General features: G+C 35.2%; 1 protein-coding gene across 1 annotated transcript in view; it reads right to left on the reverse strand.

Moving 5' to 3' along the window:
• Nucleotides 1-2,840: 2,840 nt before the first annotated feature.
• The window catches only part of LOC102824543 (sulfotransferase 1 family member D1-like), an 18,356-nt gene continuing 1,502 nt past the window's right edge, over nt 2,841-19,694 (reverse strand). The window contains exons 2-7 of the mRNA XM_006873768.1: nt 17,089-17,214; nt 16,024-16,121; nt 12,167-12,293; nt 9,770-9,864; nt 6,820-7,000; nt 2,841-2,953 (exon numbers count right to left, since the gene is read on the reverse strand). Coding sequence (XP_006873830.1) covers nt 2,841-2,953; nt 6,820-7,000; nt 9,770-9,864; nt 12,167-12,293; nt 16,024-16,121; nt 17,089-17,214 — 740 coding nt within the window. The remainder of the gene's footprint in view (nt 2,954-6,819; nt 7,001-9,769; nt 9,865-12,166; nt 12,294-16,023; nt 16,122-17,088; nt 17,215-19,694) is intronic.

Below are 19,694 nucleotides of genomic sequence, written 5' to 3' on the forward strand. Positions count from 1 at the left end.
GTGGAGGTGATGGGATGCTGTATCTATATTTGATTGTTCCTCTAGTGCTTTTCTGACTTCTTCCTTATTTTTCTCAGTTCCATTCATTGTAAAGTGTTTTGAAATATTTGTAACCATTTTTCTGAATTCCTTCTCAGGCATTTCCAAGGCCTGCCCTCCTTCCAGAATGTAGTTCATGTCTACCACTAGGTCATTTGTCTAAGACATTTTATCTTGTTTCTGGATATGTGCTAACATGGTTATCTGCTTTTGCTTTTTGGACATGTTTAGTGTTTATCTGTGGCCTTAATACTTAATTGAGTGTGTGTTTTGGTATTTTTTATGGTTTCTGATTGCCTCCAGGTAGATGTGATCAGGATGTGGGCTTTCCTTTTCACTCTTCTTATTGCTTAACTCAGAGTAAGTTTCACAGGTGTTGTCTGCCTTCCTGGTATATGGCAGTTGGTATTGGTTCTTGCCTGGAATTAGGTACTTTGTAGAGTGTGATTGTAGCTTTTGGTGCTATATAGAGTGTGATTTTAGCTTGACTATATGGCAGCAGTTGCTGTTTCTTCTTGGGTAATATAGGGAGATAAAGAGTCCCCCAAAGGTAAAAGAGGGAGCATAAAACAGCAAAACATCAACAGCAAAAAAACAAGAATAAAGAAACCCCACCAAAACAACAACAACAACAACAACAACAAAAAAGATCTAGATTGGATACTGTAGTCTATAATTGCAGAAAGGGGAGAGGAGGGAGAGAAGAAAAAAAAAGAAAATCTGTAGCCCAATATGTGTATGACTTTAATGTCATTTTTCAGCTTCTTACCTTCAAAGCCATCTGATAAATTTCAAGATGCCACTGTAGGTTGCTATGCTATGCTTCAGGATTTAATTAAATTTTCACTCTGTTTTGTTTTTAAACTTCCTTTCCCTCTCCACTCCCCTTGTTCTGGCCTTTTCCCTATTGAAAAAACAGTTCTGGTCCAGCTCTCGGGCTTAGAGCATCTGTGCGCATGCGTGGCAGAGGAACCCACCAGTGGTGGATGTGGGAGTTGTCCACTTGCTCAGGCACCCCCTGTAATCACAAGAATGGAGGTTTGCAAACAGTGTGTCCACTTTTGCTCTGAGGATCCCGCTGTGTTATTCCATGGTGGGTCTGTTCTCCCCTGCTTGGTCTTGCTGTTTGGTCTTGCCAAAGTTGCCAGCTCCAGGCCACAGAGCCCAACAGATTCAAAAGTACACAATTTATTGCTTCTGCTACAAGTTCCTCTAGCTATAAGCCTTCCAAATTTAAAATTATTCTTAGATATGTGGTTGAGTTTCGAGCTCTGCCCTGAACTCGCTTCGCTTGGTATTCTGTGGTATTGCTGATGGCAAACTTCACAGCACCTGCACCTCTACCCTATCTATCATCAAACCCCACCTCCGCATTGCTTATTTTTAGAGCACTGAAGTAAAGCTATAAAATAATTTAGCACAGCACTTGTTCAACAATAAGATTTTAATAATCACTATCATTGTGGTTCTTCCTAATGTTCATCTCACAATCATTTCTCTGTATTTTCTTATTTTCTTTACCCAAAATTGAAGTTATTTGAAATAAGACCCATGCTTTATTTGTTGTTATGCCTTGATATTGTTAAGTGCTTTTGTGTTGGTTCTGACTCATAGTGACCTTCTACAGGGTTTCATGGAACAGCTGGTGAGCTTGACCACCGACCTTGTGGTTCAGACCAACTTTTCAGTTCAGCTAATGCACATTATTTACACATTTACCAAAACCAAACCCACTGCCATCTAATCAATTTTGACTCATCGTATAGGGTTTCTGAGGCTGTACAGTTTTATTAGAAACAGAAAACCTCATCATTTTCCCATGGAGTGACTGGTAGGTTGGAACCTCCAACCTTATGACTAGCAGTTTTTTGCTCTGGTAGTGTAGTGGTTATGAATCAGGCTGTGAACCTTAAGGTAAGCAGTTCGAAGCTACCAGCTGTTCCGCAGGAGAAAGATGAGGCATTCTGCTCCTGTAATGATTTATAGCCTCTGAAACCCTATATAGGGTCGCTATGAGTCGGAACCGATCCCACAGCACATAACAACAATAACAACCATACTAAAAGGGTTCTTGTGTTTGATAAATTTTAATTCATTTGATTCATGATAAATAAATATTCATTTATTTTATCTCTGACAATAGTTAATACATGATGATGCAGACAATATTTCTATAACATATTTACTGATTATGTTTTTAGTATTAATAAGATAATTCATATATAAGCTATAACGATAGGTTACTATGATTAATAAATGATCTAAAAATTAGTCTATATTCAATCATTTTAGAATAACAACTTTCAATGAACTTTTTGTGAAAAAACAAAAACAAAAATAAACATTGATCTTTATGACACTGGTATGATCCTAAGCATATAGCAAAGATAATTCAAAGCAATTTTGAAGGGACTTTTTTGTTGTAATAAAAGGGTTTTCTTTAAACCCCTTCTGATTATTTTCTTTGCACATCTAATCACTGACTCTAAATTTAAAGCACATGTTTTTGTAACTTTATATACTTAACTTCTTGATTTAATTTTTAAGAATCCCAAATATTTTAGAAAACAGATACAATCATAGAAACACTACAGGCTTTCCAACATAGATTTTGAAATTCTTTGACAGTTCTTCTATAACTCACAAATAATGGCACTTAACAACAACAGTGTGAGTAACTCAGGGAAAATCACATATAGAATTTTCTTTCATTAAAGATACAAAAGGTTTTGTTTTTGTTTATTTGCCTTTTCCTTTTAACTTAAGTGCCAGTTAAAGAGTTAGAGGAATATCAGATCTTCTTAGATTTCTGATCGAAACTGTAGTGTAGATCCTTTCATTTTCTTTGCATAATCTTCTTCAAATTTCTCATACTGGGCCACAGTGAACTGATTCTTCCAGTCTCCTGAAATACCTGAAAAGAAAAAAAAAAATTAATAAAATGAAAGGGCAAATTTAAGACTACTGTAAATCTTTTAAGATCACTTTTAATTTGAATTATTATACTTTTTTTTAAAAAACTTTAAACTTCATAATATTATAGCTACTCTGTAGTTCGCTTCCTCACTGCCTACCAGTACTTTCCAACTCCTAGGCCTTCTTAATTTTGTATAAATTCCCACAGGTTTTTCTAGTATTATGTACAATGAACCAATACCTAAGTATCCAATTCCATCTAGTTGATTCTGATTCATAGCTACTCCATGTAGGGCTTTTGAGACTGTAAATTCCTATGGAGAAGAAAGAAGAAAGCCTCATCTTTATCCCACAGGTGGTTTGAATGGAGAACCTTGCAGTTAGTAGGTAAACAAATACCTTAAATTTTATTGTTGTTAAATGCTGGTGAGTTAGTTCCAAGTCATAGAGATCTTGTATAGGCTTTCTGAGAAGTAACTGGTGGGCTTGAATTGCTGATCTTGTGATTAGTAGTGTAGTGCTTACTCTACAGCACCACACCAGGATTCCATACCTTAAATGTTGTTGTTAGGTGCCATCCAGTCTGTTCCAACTTATAGCCATACTTTGCTTAACAGAATGAAACACTACCCAGTCCTGTGGCATCCAAACAATCCTTGTTACGCTTAAGCACATTGCTGCTGTCACTGTGCCAATTCATCTCATTGGGTTTCTTCCATTTTTTTCCCTGACCCTCTACTTTCTCTAGCCTGATATCATTCTCCAGGACTGGCCCTTCCTGACTATATGTTTGAAGTATAAGGGAAGAAGTCTTGCCGAACTAACTTCTAAGGAGCATTCTGACTATACTTCTTCCAACATAAATTTGTTTGTTATTCTAGCACTCCATGATACTTTTAATATTCTACTCTGACACCATAACTCAAATGCATCAATTTTTCTATGATCTTACTTATTTACTGTCCAACTTTCACAAGCATATACATACTTTAAATAGCTCTGAAAAATATTAATGGGAGAAAGCCAATGTCTCAAAACCCTTACTTATTAAAGGTTTCAAGGGCTTTATTAACAAAGACAATAGAGACATTTTGATTCATTTAAAAACTATATATTACAAAATTTAAAGAAAAGATGATAATCTATCTTATGAGGGGAAAAAAAATACATCTATGATCAAGCAAGATTAGGAATTGTTTATTATCATATAAAATTAAACAGATTTCTCTCATGTAGGATTTTTCAGTTTTCAAAAGACTGACCATATAAAAAATCTTGAAGGAGTAAAATTTCTTGTTGTTAAATGCCATTGATTCAGTGCTCACTTATAGTGACTCTGTGCAACAGAGTGAAACACTGCCTGATCCTGTGCCATCCTGACAATTACTGCTATACTTGAGCCTATTGTTACTGCTGCTGTGCCAATCCATCTCATTGGGGATCCCCCTCTTTTTTGCTGTCCCTCCAGTTTACCAAGCATGATATTCTTCTCCAGGGACTGGTCCCTCCTGATGATATGTCCAAAGAATGAGACTTGAAGTCTGGCCATCTTGGTTTCTAAGGAGTATTCTGGCTGTACTTCTTTGTACACGGATTTGTTTGATCTTCTGGATCTGATTTTAATATTCTTCTCCAAAACCATAGCTCAAATGTAGCAAGTCTTCTATGGTCTTCCTTATTCATTGCCATCAAGTCTTCTATGGTCTTCCTTATTCATTGTCCAACTTTCACATACGTATGAGACTACTGAATATACCATGACTTGGGTCAGGAGCAGTTTAGTCCTCAAACTGACACTGATATATATATATATATATTTTTTTTTTTATAGAAAGCTGATTAATGCATATACTAACAACCAACTTGTTTCACACACAAGCACATGATTCAGCTCAGTAAACATTTTTTAAAATGCCTATTTTGTGCAAGATACTATACATTGAGTTCAATGCTAAGGATACAATGATTTACAGCAATAGTAATGACAACCTCATTAATTTAGTAACCACAACATGAAAGTTTCAAACCTTCCAGGCTCTCTAAGGAAAAAAGTGAGGCTTTCTGCTCCTGAAAAGATCTACAGTTTTAGAAATCATGTGAGTGGGAATCAATTTGATGGCAGTGGGGTTAGGTTTGCTTTGGTTTAACATAATTTATGCTAGCTAACTTACATAGCAAAAATTTTATGGTGGTTGATAAAGATCTAGGTTATTTAAATGAATTGCATTCTTTAAAAAAAATTCTATTATTTTGTTGCTGTTGTTGAGCATATGCACCTTTCAGCACTTTCTACATGTGCCATTTAGTGTCTCTGATTACAGTCTTTGAATTGTATAACCCTTCTTATCTTTCTTTTTTGAATATTTCTTTCCCCAATAAAATACACAGTCTCCTAAGGTTCTGTAGTTCTCTTTTTTTTGAAAAATGACATTGATCATATATGACACTGGTATGATCTTAAACATACAGCAGATATCATTTAAAGCCTTTTTAAAGGAATTTTTTTTTAGTTGTAATAGAGCTTTAAACCCCTTCTGATTATTTTCTTTGCACATCTAATCACTGACTCTAAATTTAAAGCACATGTTTTTGTAACTTTATATACTTAATTTCTTGACTTAATTTTTAAGAATCCCAAAAATATTTTAGAAAACAGATACAATCATAGAAACACTACAGACTTTCCAACATAGATTTTGAAATTCTTTTCAGTTTATTTATCTGATGATTTGAGTTGCTGTAGTAAGTTTGATCCACTATACAAAGGGGATTCAAAAATTTCCATTATAAATTTAATTCTATTTTCTACAAAATTTTTGAAGCCTTCTTGTAGCTAGTTCTTAAAAGAACATAATGCTCATGACAGATAAGTTTTAACTGGTTAAGCTCAATTGTTGTCTGGCTATTAATATTTCAGGAAATATTTTTGGTTTAAGATTAAACATTATCTCAGGGCAATAGTTTCAGCAGCTCACTTAGCCTTATGACTCCAGGAAGTCTGAAGTCCATGAGAATTTTAAATCATGTTCTGCAATTTTTCTCCCTTTATATCAGAATTCTACTATGGAATCTAATCAGAATGTCCAGTAATAGTAGCTGGGAACCATCCAGTTCTGATCTCATTGCAAAGAAGCAGTTGTTTATATCCTCTGCTATTTCTATCTTTTCTTTCTACTTGTTCAAGCTAAACAAACATTTAAAAAAAAAACAAAAAACAATTGCTGTGCCTTGAATGGGCTCTTGTCAGCTTTGGAGCGGCTAGTAAGTTTGAACTGCCAATCTCAAGGTTCAAACTGACCTTGTAGTCCAGTACTTATCCTGCAGTGCCACACCAGGATACTACACTACAAACTAGATGATAGAAGAGAAACACTAAGCATATTAATAGGCCAATTATCCATGTTGTGCCATGAAGCCATGAATCTCAATCTCCAAACCAAGGTACCAAATCCCATAGGGTTTTTTATTGTATATAACTATCCTCAGCAGCCTTCTGCTGTTTTTGTAAATATATGTATCACACAACTTTTGCCAATTCAATGTTTGCAGATATACAACTTATTAGCAGTAAGTACAATTATAAGCTATACAATTCTACCCTTGTGTTGGTTATGTTGCCTGACTTCCATTGTCTTATAACATCCAAGTCTGATGCTTGTTGAGGAAAAACATTTTTTTCATTAGAAGATTTGTCTTATATATTAGGCTTGCATCAAAGATACAATTTCTCTGCACAGATTTGTTTTTCATTCTTAGTATACCCAATGTCTCTCTGTATATTATTACAGTGTCACTTTTTGCTTTCTTACAAATTCCATGTTATGGCCAACAAGCTGTACAAAAATTGTTATATGATGTCCTTACCCTTTCGCATGAAAGGTGACACAGAATGGTCCATTTCAGCTGTATTCATAGTGGTATAATTTGCACTTGGGTTCTTTTTCATCACATTGAATGAGCTATGATAGAGAATTTTATCCACTGTTTCTTCTGGCAGGTCTTTTTCTAGGAACTGTAACAACTTATGAAGACTGCACTTTGGATCCTGACAGAATTAGAAAGAAAAAAAGAATCATCACAGGTAGATTTAGTCATTGAGCAGGCAATACATTTAATAAGGTTATAGTATGACAATGTAGTGGAGGAAATAGTTTCAGTTTTGAATGTCAGTATAACTCACAGAACTCAGGCGATAAAGAAAATCACTTTATAGAGTCAGTTGACATTGCTCTCTCCTTCCCTCACAAGATGTCTTGTACTTCATCACTTACCCAAAATGCACAGGCATTATCTTAAAGAGGAAAAGGGTATGGACAGACTACATGACATATATTTAAGAGACTATGTTACAAAACTAAAGACCTATAGAGAATGTCGCAAAAAGGACTGTTTAAACAAATCAGGCTAAATATTTCAATCAAATTAGAGATGGAATTCTTTTTACATATTAATAATAATCAGGTGGAAGATGAGAAAATAAAATGTTTTAATTTTTTTGTAAGCAAATGACATTCTCTTTCCACTGTGATTGACACTGAGGAAACTACCATTGCCAAGATAATTACAGTTTCAAATTCAAGGAGCTTAGATTTCAACCAAATATAAAAAACACACAGATAGAATCAACAGAAGTTGTGGTTGTTGTTGTTAGGTGCCATCAAGTTGGTACTGACTCATAGCGACCTTATGCACAGCAGAACAAAACACTCCCCTATCTTGGGTCAACCTCATTACTGTTGCCGTGCTTGAGCTCATTGATGTGGTCATTTTACCAATCCATCTCACTGGGTGTCTTCCGTTTTTTTTCTGACCCTCTACCTTACCAAATATGATATCCTTCTCCAGTAACTGGTCCCTCCTGACAATATGTCTGAAGTATGAGCGACAAAGTTTGGCCATTCTGGCCTCCAAGGAGCACTCTGGCTGCACTTCCTCCAACACAGTCTATTGGTTCTTTTGGCAGCCCATGGCAGTTTTAGTATTCTCATCCAACACCATAACTCAAAGGCGTCAATTCTTCTTTGGTCTTCCTTATTCATTGTCCAGATTTCGCATGCATGTGAGGTTATGGAAAATACCATGACTTGGGTCAGGAGTACCTTAGTCCTCAAGCTGACATCTTTGCTCTTCAACACTTTAAATAGGTCTTGTGCAGCAGATTTGCCTAATGCAATACATCTTTTGATTTCTTGACTGCTGCTTCCATGAGTGTTGATAGTTGATCCAAGAAGAATGAAGTCCTTGATAACATCAATCTTTTCCCCATTGATAAGAATGTTGTTTATTGTTTCAGTGGTGAGGATTTTTGTTTTCTTGACATTGAGTTGTAATCCATACCGAAGGCTGTGCTCTTTGAGCTTCATCAGTAAATGTTTTAAGTAGTCTTCACTTTCAGCAAGCAAGGTTGTATCACATGCATATGTTAAACCCTGATACCGTGTTTTTCTTCATAGAACCCAGCTTCTTGGATTATTTGCTCAGCATACAGGTTGAATAAGTATGGTGAAAGAATACAACCTTGTTGCACACCTTTCTTAATTTTAAAACATTCAGCGTTCCTATGTTCTGTTCAAACAACTGCCTCTTGGTCCAGGTACAGATTCCTCCTGAGCACAATTAAGTGTTCCAGAATACTCATACTTTGTAATGTTGTCCATAGCTTGTCATGATCCACACAATTGAAAGCCTTTGCATAGTCAATAAAGCACAGGTAAACATCTTTCTGATATTCTCTGCTTTCAGCCAAGATCCATCGCACATCAGCAATGATATTCCTTCTTCCATGGCCTCTTCTGAATCTGTCTTAAACCTCTGGAAGTTCTCTGTCAATGTATGATTGTAGCCGTTTCTGTATTACCTTTAGAAAAACTTTACTCACATGGAATATCAAAGAGATTGTCCGATGATTCCGCATTCCATTGGGTCACCTCTCTTTGGAATGGGCACAAATATGGATCTCTTCCAATCTCTTGGCCAGATGGTTGTCTTCTAGATTTCTTGGCATAGATGAGTGAATGCCCCCTGTGCCGCCTCACTTTCTTGAAAGATTTCAATGTTTATTCCATCAATTCCTGGTGCCTTGTTCTTTTTCAATTACTTCGATGCACCTTGAATTTCCTCCATCAGTATCATTGGCTCTTGATCATATGGTACCTCTTGAAATGTTTGAACATTTTCTTTTGGTGCAGTGACTGTGTGTATTCCTTTCATCTTCTCTTGATGCTTTCTGCATCATTCAATAATTTGCCCAGATAATCTTTCAATAACGAAAGTCAAGGCTTGAATTGTTTCTTCAGTTCCCCCAGCTTGAGAAATGCTGAGCGTGTTCTTTCTTTTTGGTTTTCTGACTCCAGATCTTTGCACATTTTTTGTAATTTAACAGACTAGAGAGGATTATTTGACATTGTGGTCAGGAAAGAATTATGTGTAGAGGTGACATTTAAGGTAAGACTTGAAGGATAAGAAGTGGTTATTCTGCAAATAGTGGGAAGGAGTGATTTGATAGACTCAATGAGAAAGGAAAAAGTGGTAGAAACAGCAGTTGGAATTATAGCAAATTGTATACATTATTTTAATGACATTAGATTTTATGTAGGGACAGAAGTGATTGAGATTTGAAACCAGGTGGAAACATATTCTGATTTAGTCCTTGAAAGGATTATTTTAGCTGAGTGGATAATAGAAAAGGTACTTCAAGATAATATGTATGCCTAGATTAGGGTGGGTGGAATTAGTTGTTGAAAGAAGTAGATGGCTTCAAGAATTGATAGGATAGTACATTGGCCAAATATAAAGAAATTCTGTTCCCCCTTACCTCTTTCATGTCTTCATAAAATAGGTAAAGTATACGATAATCTTTCTTCTTCTCCCACCAGCCCTTCACATGATCATACCAGGAGCCAAAACTCACTAAATTTAAAGATAAAATATGTTCAAATTTTTAACTATTTAAGTGAATAAATAATTGCTAAATGTTATTATAAATCATGTTGGTCAACACACATTTATTGATACCTATGAACTAAAGACCACTCCTTGTCTATCAACTTGTCATACTGTGGGGGTTTGTTTGTTGCTCTAATGCTAGAAACTATGCCACTGGTATCTTCAATTCCAGCAGGGTCAGGGTGGACAGGTTTCAGCAGAGCTTCCAGACTAAGACTAGTAAGAAGGAGAAAAGATAACTTCTTAATGTAAAAGAGATGAACAGATCATTTCAAAATTTCTATGTAAACCTTCAGTCTTCTTTTGATGCTTTCTGCATCATTCGATATTTTGCCCAGGGAATACTTCAGTATTTCAAGTTGAGGGCTTGAAGCTTTTCTCAGACTCTTTCATCTTGATAAATGCAGAGCATGTTCTTCCCTTTTGGTTTTTTAACTCCAGTTCTTCACACATTTCATATAATACTTTACTTTGAAATTTGCTGTTCATTCCTTTGACTTCCATCTCTACACTAGAAAGCAAAATTCATAGCCTCTTCTGACATCCATTCATCAATTGAGTTTTTTTTTTTTCTTTCTTTCCTATCATTTAAATGACTAAATTTTGCTTTTTTCCTTGTTGATGTCACTCCACAACTCTTCTAGTCTTCTGTCACTATTGTCGAATGCATCAAATCTGTTCTTGAGATGGTCTCTAAATTAGATAGGATATGTTCAAGGTCATATTTTGGCTCTTGTAGACTTGGACTTGTGTTAATTTTCTTCAGCTTCAGCTTGAACTTGCATATGGGAAATTGTATGGTTGATTCTACAGTCAGCCTCTGGTCTTGTTTTTGCTGCTGATATTAAATTTTTCCACCATTTTTTCCCACAGATGTAGTCAATTTGATTCTGGTGTGTTCCATATGGTTAGATCGGAGTGGATAGTCACCTTTTATGCTGCTTAAATTTTTATTTGCAATGAATAAATCACTATTATGGTTGTTAGGTCCTGTTGAGTCATTTCCAACCCATAGTAACCCTATATAAAACAGAACGAAACACCACATGGTCCTGTGTCATACTCACAGTTGTTGCTATGTTTGAGTCCATTGCTAATGCCTCTGTGCCAATCCATCTCATTCCAAGTCTCCTTCATTTTTGCTGATCCTCCAAAACCATAACTCAAATGCATCAATGTTCTCACACTTTTCCTTATTCACTGTGCAACTTTCACATGCATATGTTGCTACTGAAAATACCATGGCTTGGGTCAGGCATACCTTTGTCCTTAAACTCACATCTTTGCTCTTGAACAATTTAAAGAGGTCGTGTCTAGCAAATTTTCATAATGCAATATGTCATTTGGTTTTTGACTGCTGCCTTCACGAGTGTTGATGGTGAATCCAAGCAAAATGAAGCCTTTGACAACTTCAATCTTTTCTCCATTTATCATGAGACAGCCACATCTTTGGCATTATTGTTCCAGTGGTAAGGATTTTTGCTTCCTTTACATTGAGGGGCAACCCATCCCAAAGGCTGTTGTCTGATAATCATCAGTAAGTATTTTTAGTTTCCTTAGCTTTCAGTAAGCAATATTGTGTCATCTGCTTATCACAAGTTGTTAATGAGTCTTCCTCTAATCCTGATGTATCATTCTTTTTCTAATAATCCAGCTTCTTGGATTATTTTATCAGCATACAGACTGAATAAATATGGTGAAAGAATATACCCTGACATGCGACTTTCCTCACTTTAAACTATACAGTGTCCCCTTGTTCTAGTTGAATGACTGCCTTTTGTTTACGTACAGGTTCCTTATGAGCACAATTAAGTGTTCCAGATGCTCATTCTTCATAGTGTTTTCCAGAGCGAGTCATGATCCACACAGCTGAAAACCTTTTCACAGTCAATAAAAACACAGGTGAACAGCTTTCTGAAATTCTCTGCTTTCAGCCAAGATTAATCTGAAGTCAGCGATGATATTCCTCGTTCCACATCCTCATCTGAATTGGCATGTACCTCTGGTAGTTCCTTGTCTGTGTATTGTTGCAGCCATTTTTGTATTGCCTTTAGCAAAATTTTATTTGCATATGATATTAATGATGTGGTTGAGTTAGTCATTGGTCTTGAAAAATTCTACCATGCAATTTCCAGCATCATTTCAATCACTGTGGCCATATTTTCCAACTACTGACTCTCGCTCTTTGTATCTCTGTATCTTTGTATTAGAACTTTGTATTACCTTGTAAAAAGACCTCCAAGATGAAAGGAATAATTGGACTCACCTTTCCCATCCATGAATTTGTCCAGGAACTCCTCCCAGGTACCAGGCTCTGGATGCATTTTTGCCATTTGGTAGAAATAATAGTAAGAGACAGCCACATCTTTGGCATTTCGTGCCACATAGATCATCTGTGCAGAGAAATGGGAAATCACAATTTTATTTATTTTCTTTAATAGTTATTAAATTTATGCTTATCCTGATATTATGCTTAATTTTGTTTTTCTATTTCCTAATCCTGGTGTAGCACTATAGGATGAGCATTGGACTGTGAACTGCATGGATAGCAGTTCAAATCCACCAGCTGTCCCAAAAAGAAATCTCATACAGGGTCTCTATGAATCAGAATTGAATCAATGGCACTTAACAATAGCAACAACATTTCCTAATCTTAGAATTTACAGTCCTATTTCTTTATATTCTGGTGTGGCACTGTAGGGTAAGCACTGGACTGTAGGATAAACGAGGTTGATGGTTCAAACCCACCAGATGCTCCTCAGAACCCTTATGCAGAGTTACTATGAGTTGGAACCAACTTGATGGTACTTTAAAGCAACAACAAAAACAAAGCTTGATATTTAAAGCTATACAAATTGTTTTAATGCAGACATTTCTTTCATGCTCTTGCTTTCTCTTTAGACTTTGGAAAAAGAAAACAATCTGAAGTATAAAAAAGCTACAATAAAAATAAAAATTTAAATTGAATTGGTATTATTCTTAAATTTAGAATAGTTTTCTTGAAAGAAATTTAAATCATTAGTAACAAATAAGTTATGAAGTAAATACCGAATTAGTGCAAGTTTTTTCATTTAAAATAAATTAGTATTTTGGTAAATTTAGTCAGGAAAGATTCAATAATCTTCATTGTGCCTACAATCATGGATACATAATAATCATTGCTGATTACAATGAGTTACATGTGATTAAATTTTATTTTCTGCATAAAACTTTTGAGTCAGCTTTGAGGCAAGGATTTTGAACACATTTTCCAATAGAAATGATATAGTTATGCCACATTGGTAATTAGGTTTCCAGACAAGTACACTGAAATCCATTAAATCTATATATTTCTGAGGCACAGCTAATAAAACCAATGCCCCAGCCACCCATGTGGCAAATATATTTTAAAAGGAAGAGTATTCAGGAATAAAGGAGCTCTGGTAACGTAGTGGTTATGAACCAGGCTGTGTACCGCAAGGCCAGCAGTTCGAAGCTACCAGCTTTTCCACGGGAGAAAGATGAGGCATTCTGCTCCCGTAAAGATTTACAGCCTTGGAAATCCTGTACAGGGTCGTTATGGGTCGGAACCGACTCCACGGCACACAGCCACCACCATTCAGGAATAATCTCCTTTCACCTAAATGGGACTAGAACTTGCTTTTCTCTAAATGATGGGCAGAAAAATGGAAACTTTATACTCCCAAGTTATTGATTGCTGTTGTTAATTGCCGTAGAGTCGATTCCGACGCATAGAGTCCCTGTATAGGGTTTCCAAGAAGCAGATGATGAGCTTGCACCACCGACCTTGCAGTTCAAATGACTTTGCAGTCTGACACATTAGCCCACAGTGCCACACCAGGACTCCAAGTCATTGATGTTGCTGTTGTTAAGTGCCAAGTGCCATCGAGTCAGTTCCGACCCATAGCGACCTTGTATAGGGTTTCCAAGGAGCAGCTGGTGAGCTTGAACCACTGACCTTGCAGTTCAAATGGCTTTACAGTCTGACGCATTAACCCACAGCACCACAAATAGTAGTCCTTATATTCTGAAACAAAGATGGAAGGAGGAAAGGAGTGACTGAAAAGAGGTATTTCAAAAGACTGAGTATATAGTTCTAAAATTTGAGACTTTCAAGGTAACTTCTTGAGAAAATAATAACTATAAATGTTTACAGTTACTCCATATTCCAATACTAGGAGACTCTTTTTTTTTTCCTTTCAGCATCACTTGATCAATAGATCCTTAGCAAGATCTGTTTGCAGTTTGCCTCAGTGTAGAAGACAAGGCTATCCTGAAGACATTCTTCCATTCTCCTAATTAATAGCAAGGCCTTACAAAGATTTTACTGCTGGAATTAAGATAACAAATCATAACCCTATTTTATTATTTCTTTGAGTTTAATTTGACTCTGAAGGTAAAGAGAAAGCCACACATATAAACATGTACAATGACACTCTGTATAATTATGATGAAAGTACAATCAATCGGTTTTTTTTCAAGTGTAAAAGAGTTTTTCTCAGTATCTTAAAGGTGTGAAACTCTAGGATAAGGACTGGACAGTTAATTGCAAAGTCAGAGATTCAAACCCCTTAGTCCTTCCTCAGAAATCCTATACAGGTTCCCCGTGAATTGTAACTGACTAAATGGCGCTTAAAAACAACAACAACAAATTAGATAAGTGCTGGACTACTAGCCACAAGTTTGAAGGTTCAAACCCACCACCTGTTTAATGGCAATCCTACACATGAACACTGTGAGTCAGAACCAACTCAACAACACTTAACAACAACAATAAAAAAGGCTCACTGGATGGCTTAAATACTCAACTTTGTTGTTGCATAGTGCTGTCAATTCTGACTCATAGTGACGCTATTTAGATTAAGATAACAAATCATAGCCCTATTTTATGATTTCTTTGAGTTTAATTTGACTTTGAAGAGAAAGCCACACATACAAACATGTATTTAGGGTTTCTGAGGAGCGTCTGTAAAGTTTGAACCATGGGTTTTGAAAATGAAACTGACCTTGTGGTTGAGTACTTGTCCTATAGTGCCACATCAGGACTCAACTAGTAGCTGAAAATTTGGCAGAGGAATCACAATAAAAGGTCTGGCAACCTGCTTCTATAAGAATTACAGCAAGAAAAACCCATGGGGCAATTTTACACTGTATCATGGGATCTTCATGACTTAGAATCACCTAGATAAAAATGTTGTTGTTGTTAAGTGCCATCAACTCAGTCTTGACTCATAGTGGCCCTGTATAGTGCTTTTAAGGAGCAGCTGGTGGGTCTGACTGCCAACCTTTTAGTTCAAACAGTCCTTTCAATCCAATGCCAATGCTAGATCACTGGGCTGAAGATGCACTTTCCAGATTCATTTCCCACTAATTGCAGTTGGAAATTGGAGTCCATTCAGATACACCTGGGAAGAAGGACCTGCCAATCTACTTCCAAAAAATTAGTCACAGAAAATAATAGGAAGCATAATTCTATTCTGACACACATGACTCAGAATCAACTCTATGGCAATTGATATTTATATAATTACAGGCAAAACAAGCAAACTAATTTATGGCAAAAGCATTCAGGATAGCGGTTGGAGGTTAGTGAATGGAATGGACAGGAACTGAATTTTTGGGGTAATGGTAATGTTGCCTTTCTTAATTTGGGTGATAGTTTCATAGACATGCTTACTTTATAGAATTCATCAAACTGTATATTAATAATTTATGCACATTTCTCCATGAATGTTATACTTCAATAAAATGTTTATAAAAAAGAAGCCTAAAACTAATCCATAATTAGAAATTATTATATTTGTCTTTTGAAAGTATGATGAGTTATTTAGGAGAAATAAATTCTGGTGCAATCTGATTATTGTTTAAAAGCAGTTGGCAATGAGCGAAGGCATTTAGTTAGAATGACAAGCAACTTTGAGACCAGACTCTGTCACTGAATCTAGTCTCTAAGTATTGGAATACAAATCACTGTTGAATGCACTGGTCTTATTTAATCCCTGGGATATAGGGTCAAATTATTTTTATAGTGACTTATCCATAGGTTGCCATATCTACACATATGAATAATTATTAAAAGAAATGACAACACAAATAACGACAGTTTTCCTTAAAATGTGCTACCTTGCAGTCATTCTTCCAGAATGAAGAAGGGAGAAGTTGAACAGGTAGATGTGTTTTTACCAATCGAGGAGACTGCATATTTTTCAGCTGCTCAGTGCCTACAAATACCAAAATTAACAAACTATATATTACAAATGTGAAATCATGAAAGTTAATTTAAATATAATCTAAGACCTTAGGTAGTTAAATTTCATTATATGACTTGAAATGGTTAGTCATAAAATGGCTATGCTCCTAAAATTTAGACTACTTTATTACCTATCAGTAGAAGAAGTTTATTATCTTCATAAATGTCCATAAAATACTTAGATATACCTTGGTAGAACAGAAGGAGCAGTGGGTCAAGAGTCAAGATGTCTTGATTTTTCCTTCACATATTTTTATTTTTTTCTTAGTTATGATAAGAACATGAGCCAGAGAATTTCAAACTCCCTTTCCAACTTTTTGATATTCAAATTTTAAGATTAAACTAAATGTAAGATAGTTTCACCTGTCTTTAAAATGTTTCATTGCAAAACCATTTATTTCCATAGTCTCTCTAGTTTATAAATAAGTTAACCAACTACATACATAAATTTATATTGAGTAAAACATTGCATTTTCTTTCCCTGATATTCACTTGTTGAAGACTTCCATCTACTTTACTAAGAAAAAAAAAAATTATATCAAAATCTATACTTATGCCCAAGTTATGTTTATGTGAATGAGCAGTGTAATATAGTTATTTGCATAGCCTATATTTCACTGTTCTAAAATACTAAATCTAACCAAACTCAATTGATGAGTGGAGTCTTGATTCTAACTTACTGCACCCTTATAGATCAGAATAGAATTGCTCCTTTAGGGTTTTCAAAACTGTAAATCTTCATGGAAATAGACTGAAATGTCTTTCTCCCACAAAATTGGTCGGTTCAAACTGCTGATCTATTGTTTAGGAGCAAAATGGACCAATGGACCATCACTCTTACAACTCAACTGTATGTATAATTTTCCACTATGACTCTTTCAAACATCACAAAAAGGGAAATTTGCTTCTATAGTGAAAAAGAACAATTTGAAAAATACCATTGATGATGCCAGGGATTATCAGTTCCATGAATGGTACTCGGTTATATATTGCATCTCGTTTACATTTCTCAACATCTCCGTTGTTATAGATCAAATCTAGTATTTCACTGACCCAAGTTGTTCCTGAAAAAAAGAGAAACTCCATAAAATTTCTAAGAAATATCGCATAAGAAAGGCAATAAAGACAGCACTATATAACACCTAAGACAAAATTGCTCTTCATTTCTTCTTCCTCTCCCTTCTCATCCCCTTTTCTCTGAAGAATCTTTTTGCATATCAAATACATAAACATACACATTGTGTGTGTGTGTGTGTGTGTGTAGACTCTAATTTAAAATAATCATAAAATTAAGACTTGAAAAGGAAGTAAACATACTAAAGAGACTCTGTATAGTGGAATCTTGATATTGCACTGTAGGATAATTACTGGACTGCTACAGAGGTTCAAACTCACCAGTCACTCCTCAGAAACCCTATGCAGGGTTGCTATGAGTTGGAATTTAACAATAAAAACAGCATAAGTAATAACAGCATAGCCAATTGGGTAGAATGAATGGGGTAAGAAAAGGCTGACCACTAGCAGTTAACAAAATAATGGGTCTGATCATTAATTTGCACATTTCCTATCAATGTAAAAGGTCTGACTAGACTTCTATAGTCAAAAGTATTGAAGCTTTTTGTCTAACATTATTAGTTTAATGTCTTGTGAAGGAAGAAAAGGGGAAACAAATAGGAATGTTGTGATTTCATTCATGGTATCCAGCATGCAACTCACAAGCCAAGGAAAATGGCTTTTAAATCAGTAGAGTAGAACAAATCACTGTGACCTTCATGATATTGTGACTCATCATTGTTTTGAGAAATGGATCTAATGTATATGAGGATATGGTATCTTATCCATCTCTAGCACTTAATGATTAGGCGATTGAGGCACTGCTATTACAAAAAAAAAAAAAGTAAAACATAAGAGAAAAACCTTAACTATTGCCATTTCTTTTGACTTTCTCAAAGGTATAATCCCTTAACTGAAAGATCATTGTTGGACTCTAAAAACTTAAAGTGATCATTAAAATAATTAAGTCACACACAGCAGCATTTTTGAAGAATGATCTATGCCCCCTTTTTAGCAGATAGTACTTATGGGAAATATCTCCTCTTTTTTGTCCCTAAATTATGAGGTAGGCAATCTCTCCACCCTTCTAAAAGGCAATTACAATGCGAAAAGAAAGGTGAGTCAAAATTAATACTATCTTTGAACTTTTCTTTGCCTGATTAAGGCCTAGGCTTAAGCAATAGAAAAGACAATCTAATTCCAAAGTTCAATATAGCACGTTTCCAGTTGGTGAGCAGTTCAAGCTGTGACCTGTGAAATCTGACTGAGGCTAATGCCAATGTACCTACCTTGTATGCTTTATATTGGAAAGGGTTGTTTTATGTGATATATGAAAAGAAAAAAAATAGCACATGACTTAGCTTATGTAAGAAGATGATTCAACATTTATAACAAAATTAACAAAGCACTGATATGTTCAAAACTTTAAGATGTATTCTCAACAGTTTTTAAAGTAGCCAGAATGAATGCAAAATGTACCAAGAGATAATGTAAGTAAGCTCTGATGAACCATTTAGCTTCCACTTTGCCAAAAATTTTCAGCTTAAAAGAAAATCTTCATAGATGAACTTTGTTTTCTATAACAGAACCATCTGGCAATTACCTTATCGGCACTACTTTTGAATATATCCAAAAACAACAAAACCAATAGAGTATGAACATTGTAAGTGATTTCCCTCCCAGCTCTAATCTTGCATCGCATCAAAGTAATAAAACATGGTTTTGATCCTAAATGATTCAAGTTTGGTAAGATATTCAGAAAACTATGTAAAATATATATAAAAAAATATATATATATTTTTTTTGCCAAAACAAGCATGTTTTTAAAAATACCCACACAGGTCTGTGTTTGTTTTTATGCTAGAATCTCTTTGCTTTCATCAGTGTTTGTGCTTTGAATGTGTTACATCCAAAGCCCCGAATTTCTGAAATTCAGGGCTTTCAGTTCTGGACTTGTTACATATTCTTTTCAAAGAATTTTGTTATTTACAATCCATAAATAAAGATCAATAGTTAATGTATGTATATATTATAAAAACCCACTTTCCTGACACCCATTTAGGAATGAGGTAGGACTATAAAGGAAGATTAGATTTAGAGATTTTAGTAACTAAATTGATTATGGGCTCAAGTAAGTTATTTGGAAATAAAAAAGATGATATAGTCTCATGTATAATACTTCTCAGTGCATGTATCACTAAGTGAATCATAAAACTGTCATAAATGCATCTGTCTTTCATAAATCAAAATAATTGATTCTTATTCAGTTGTCTTAAATTTTTCTACCCAAGTTCTTATTTCTTTTGCTAAAGGTAATACAGAAACGGCTACAATCATACATTGACAGAGAACTTCCAGAGGTTTAAGATGGATTCAGAAGAGGCCGTGGAACAAGAGATATCATTGCTGATGTCCGATGGATCTTGGCTGAAAGCAGAGAATATCAGAAAGATGTTTACCTATGCTTTATTGACTATACAAAGACTTTCGA

This window comes from Chrysochloris asiatica, unplaced genomic scaffold (genome assembly GCF_000296735.1).
Source record: "Chrysochloris asiatica unplaced genomic scaffold, ChrAsi1.0 scaffold00254, whole genome shotgun sequence".
In the NCBI taxonomy this organism is placed as follows: Eukaryota; Metazoa; Chordata; class Mammalia; order Afrosoricida; family Chrysochloridae; genus Chrysochloris; species Chrysochloris asiatica.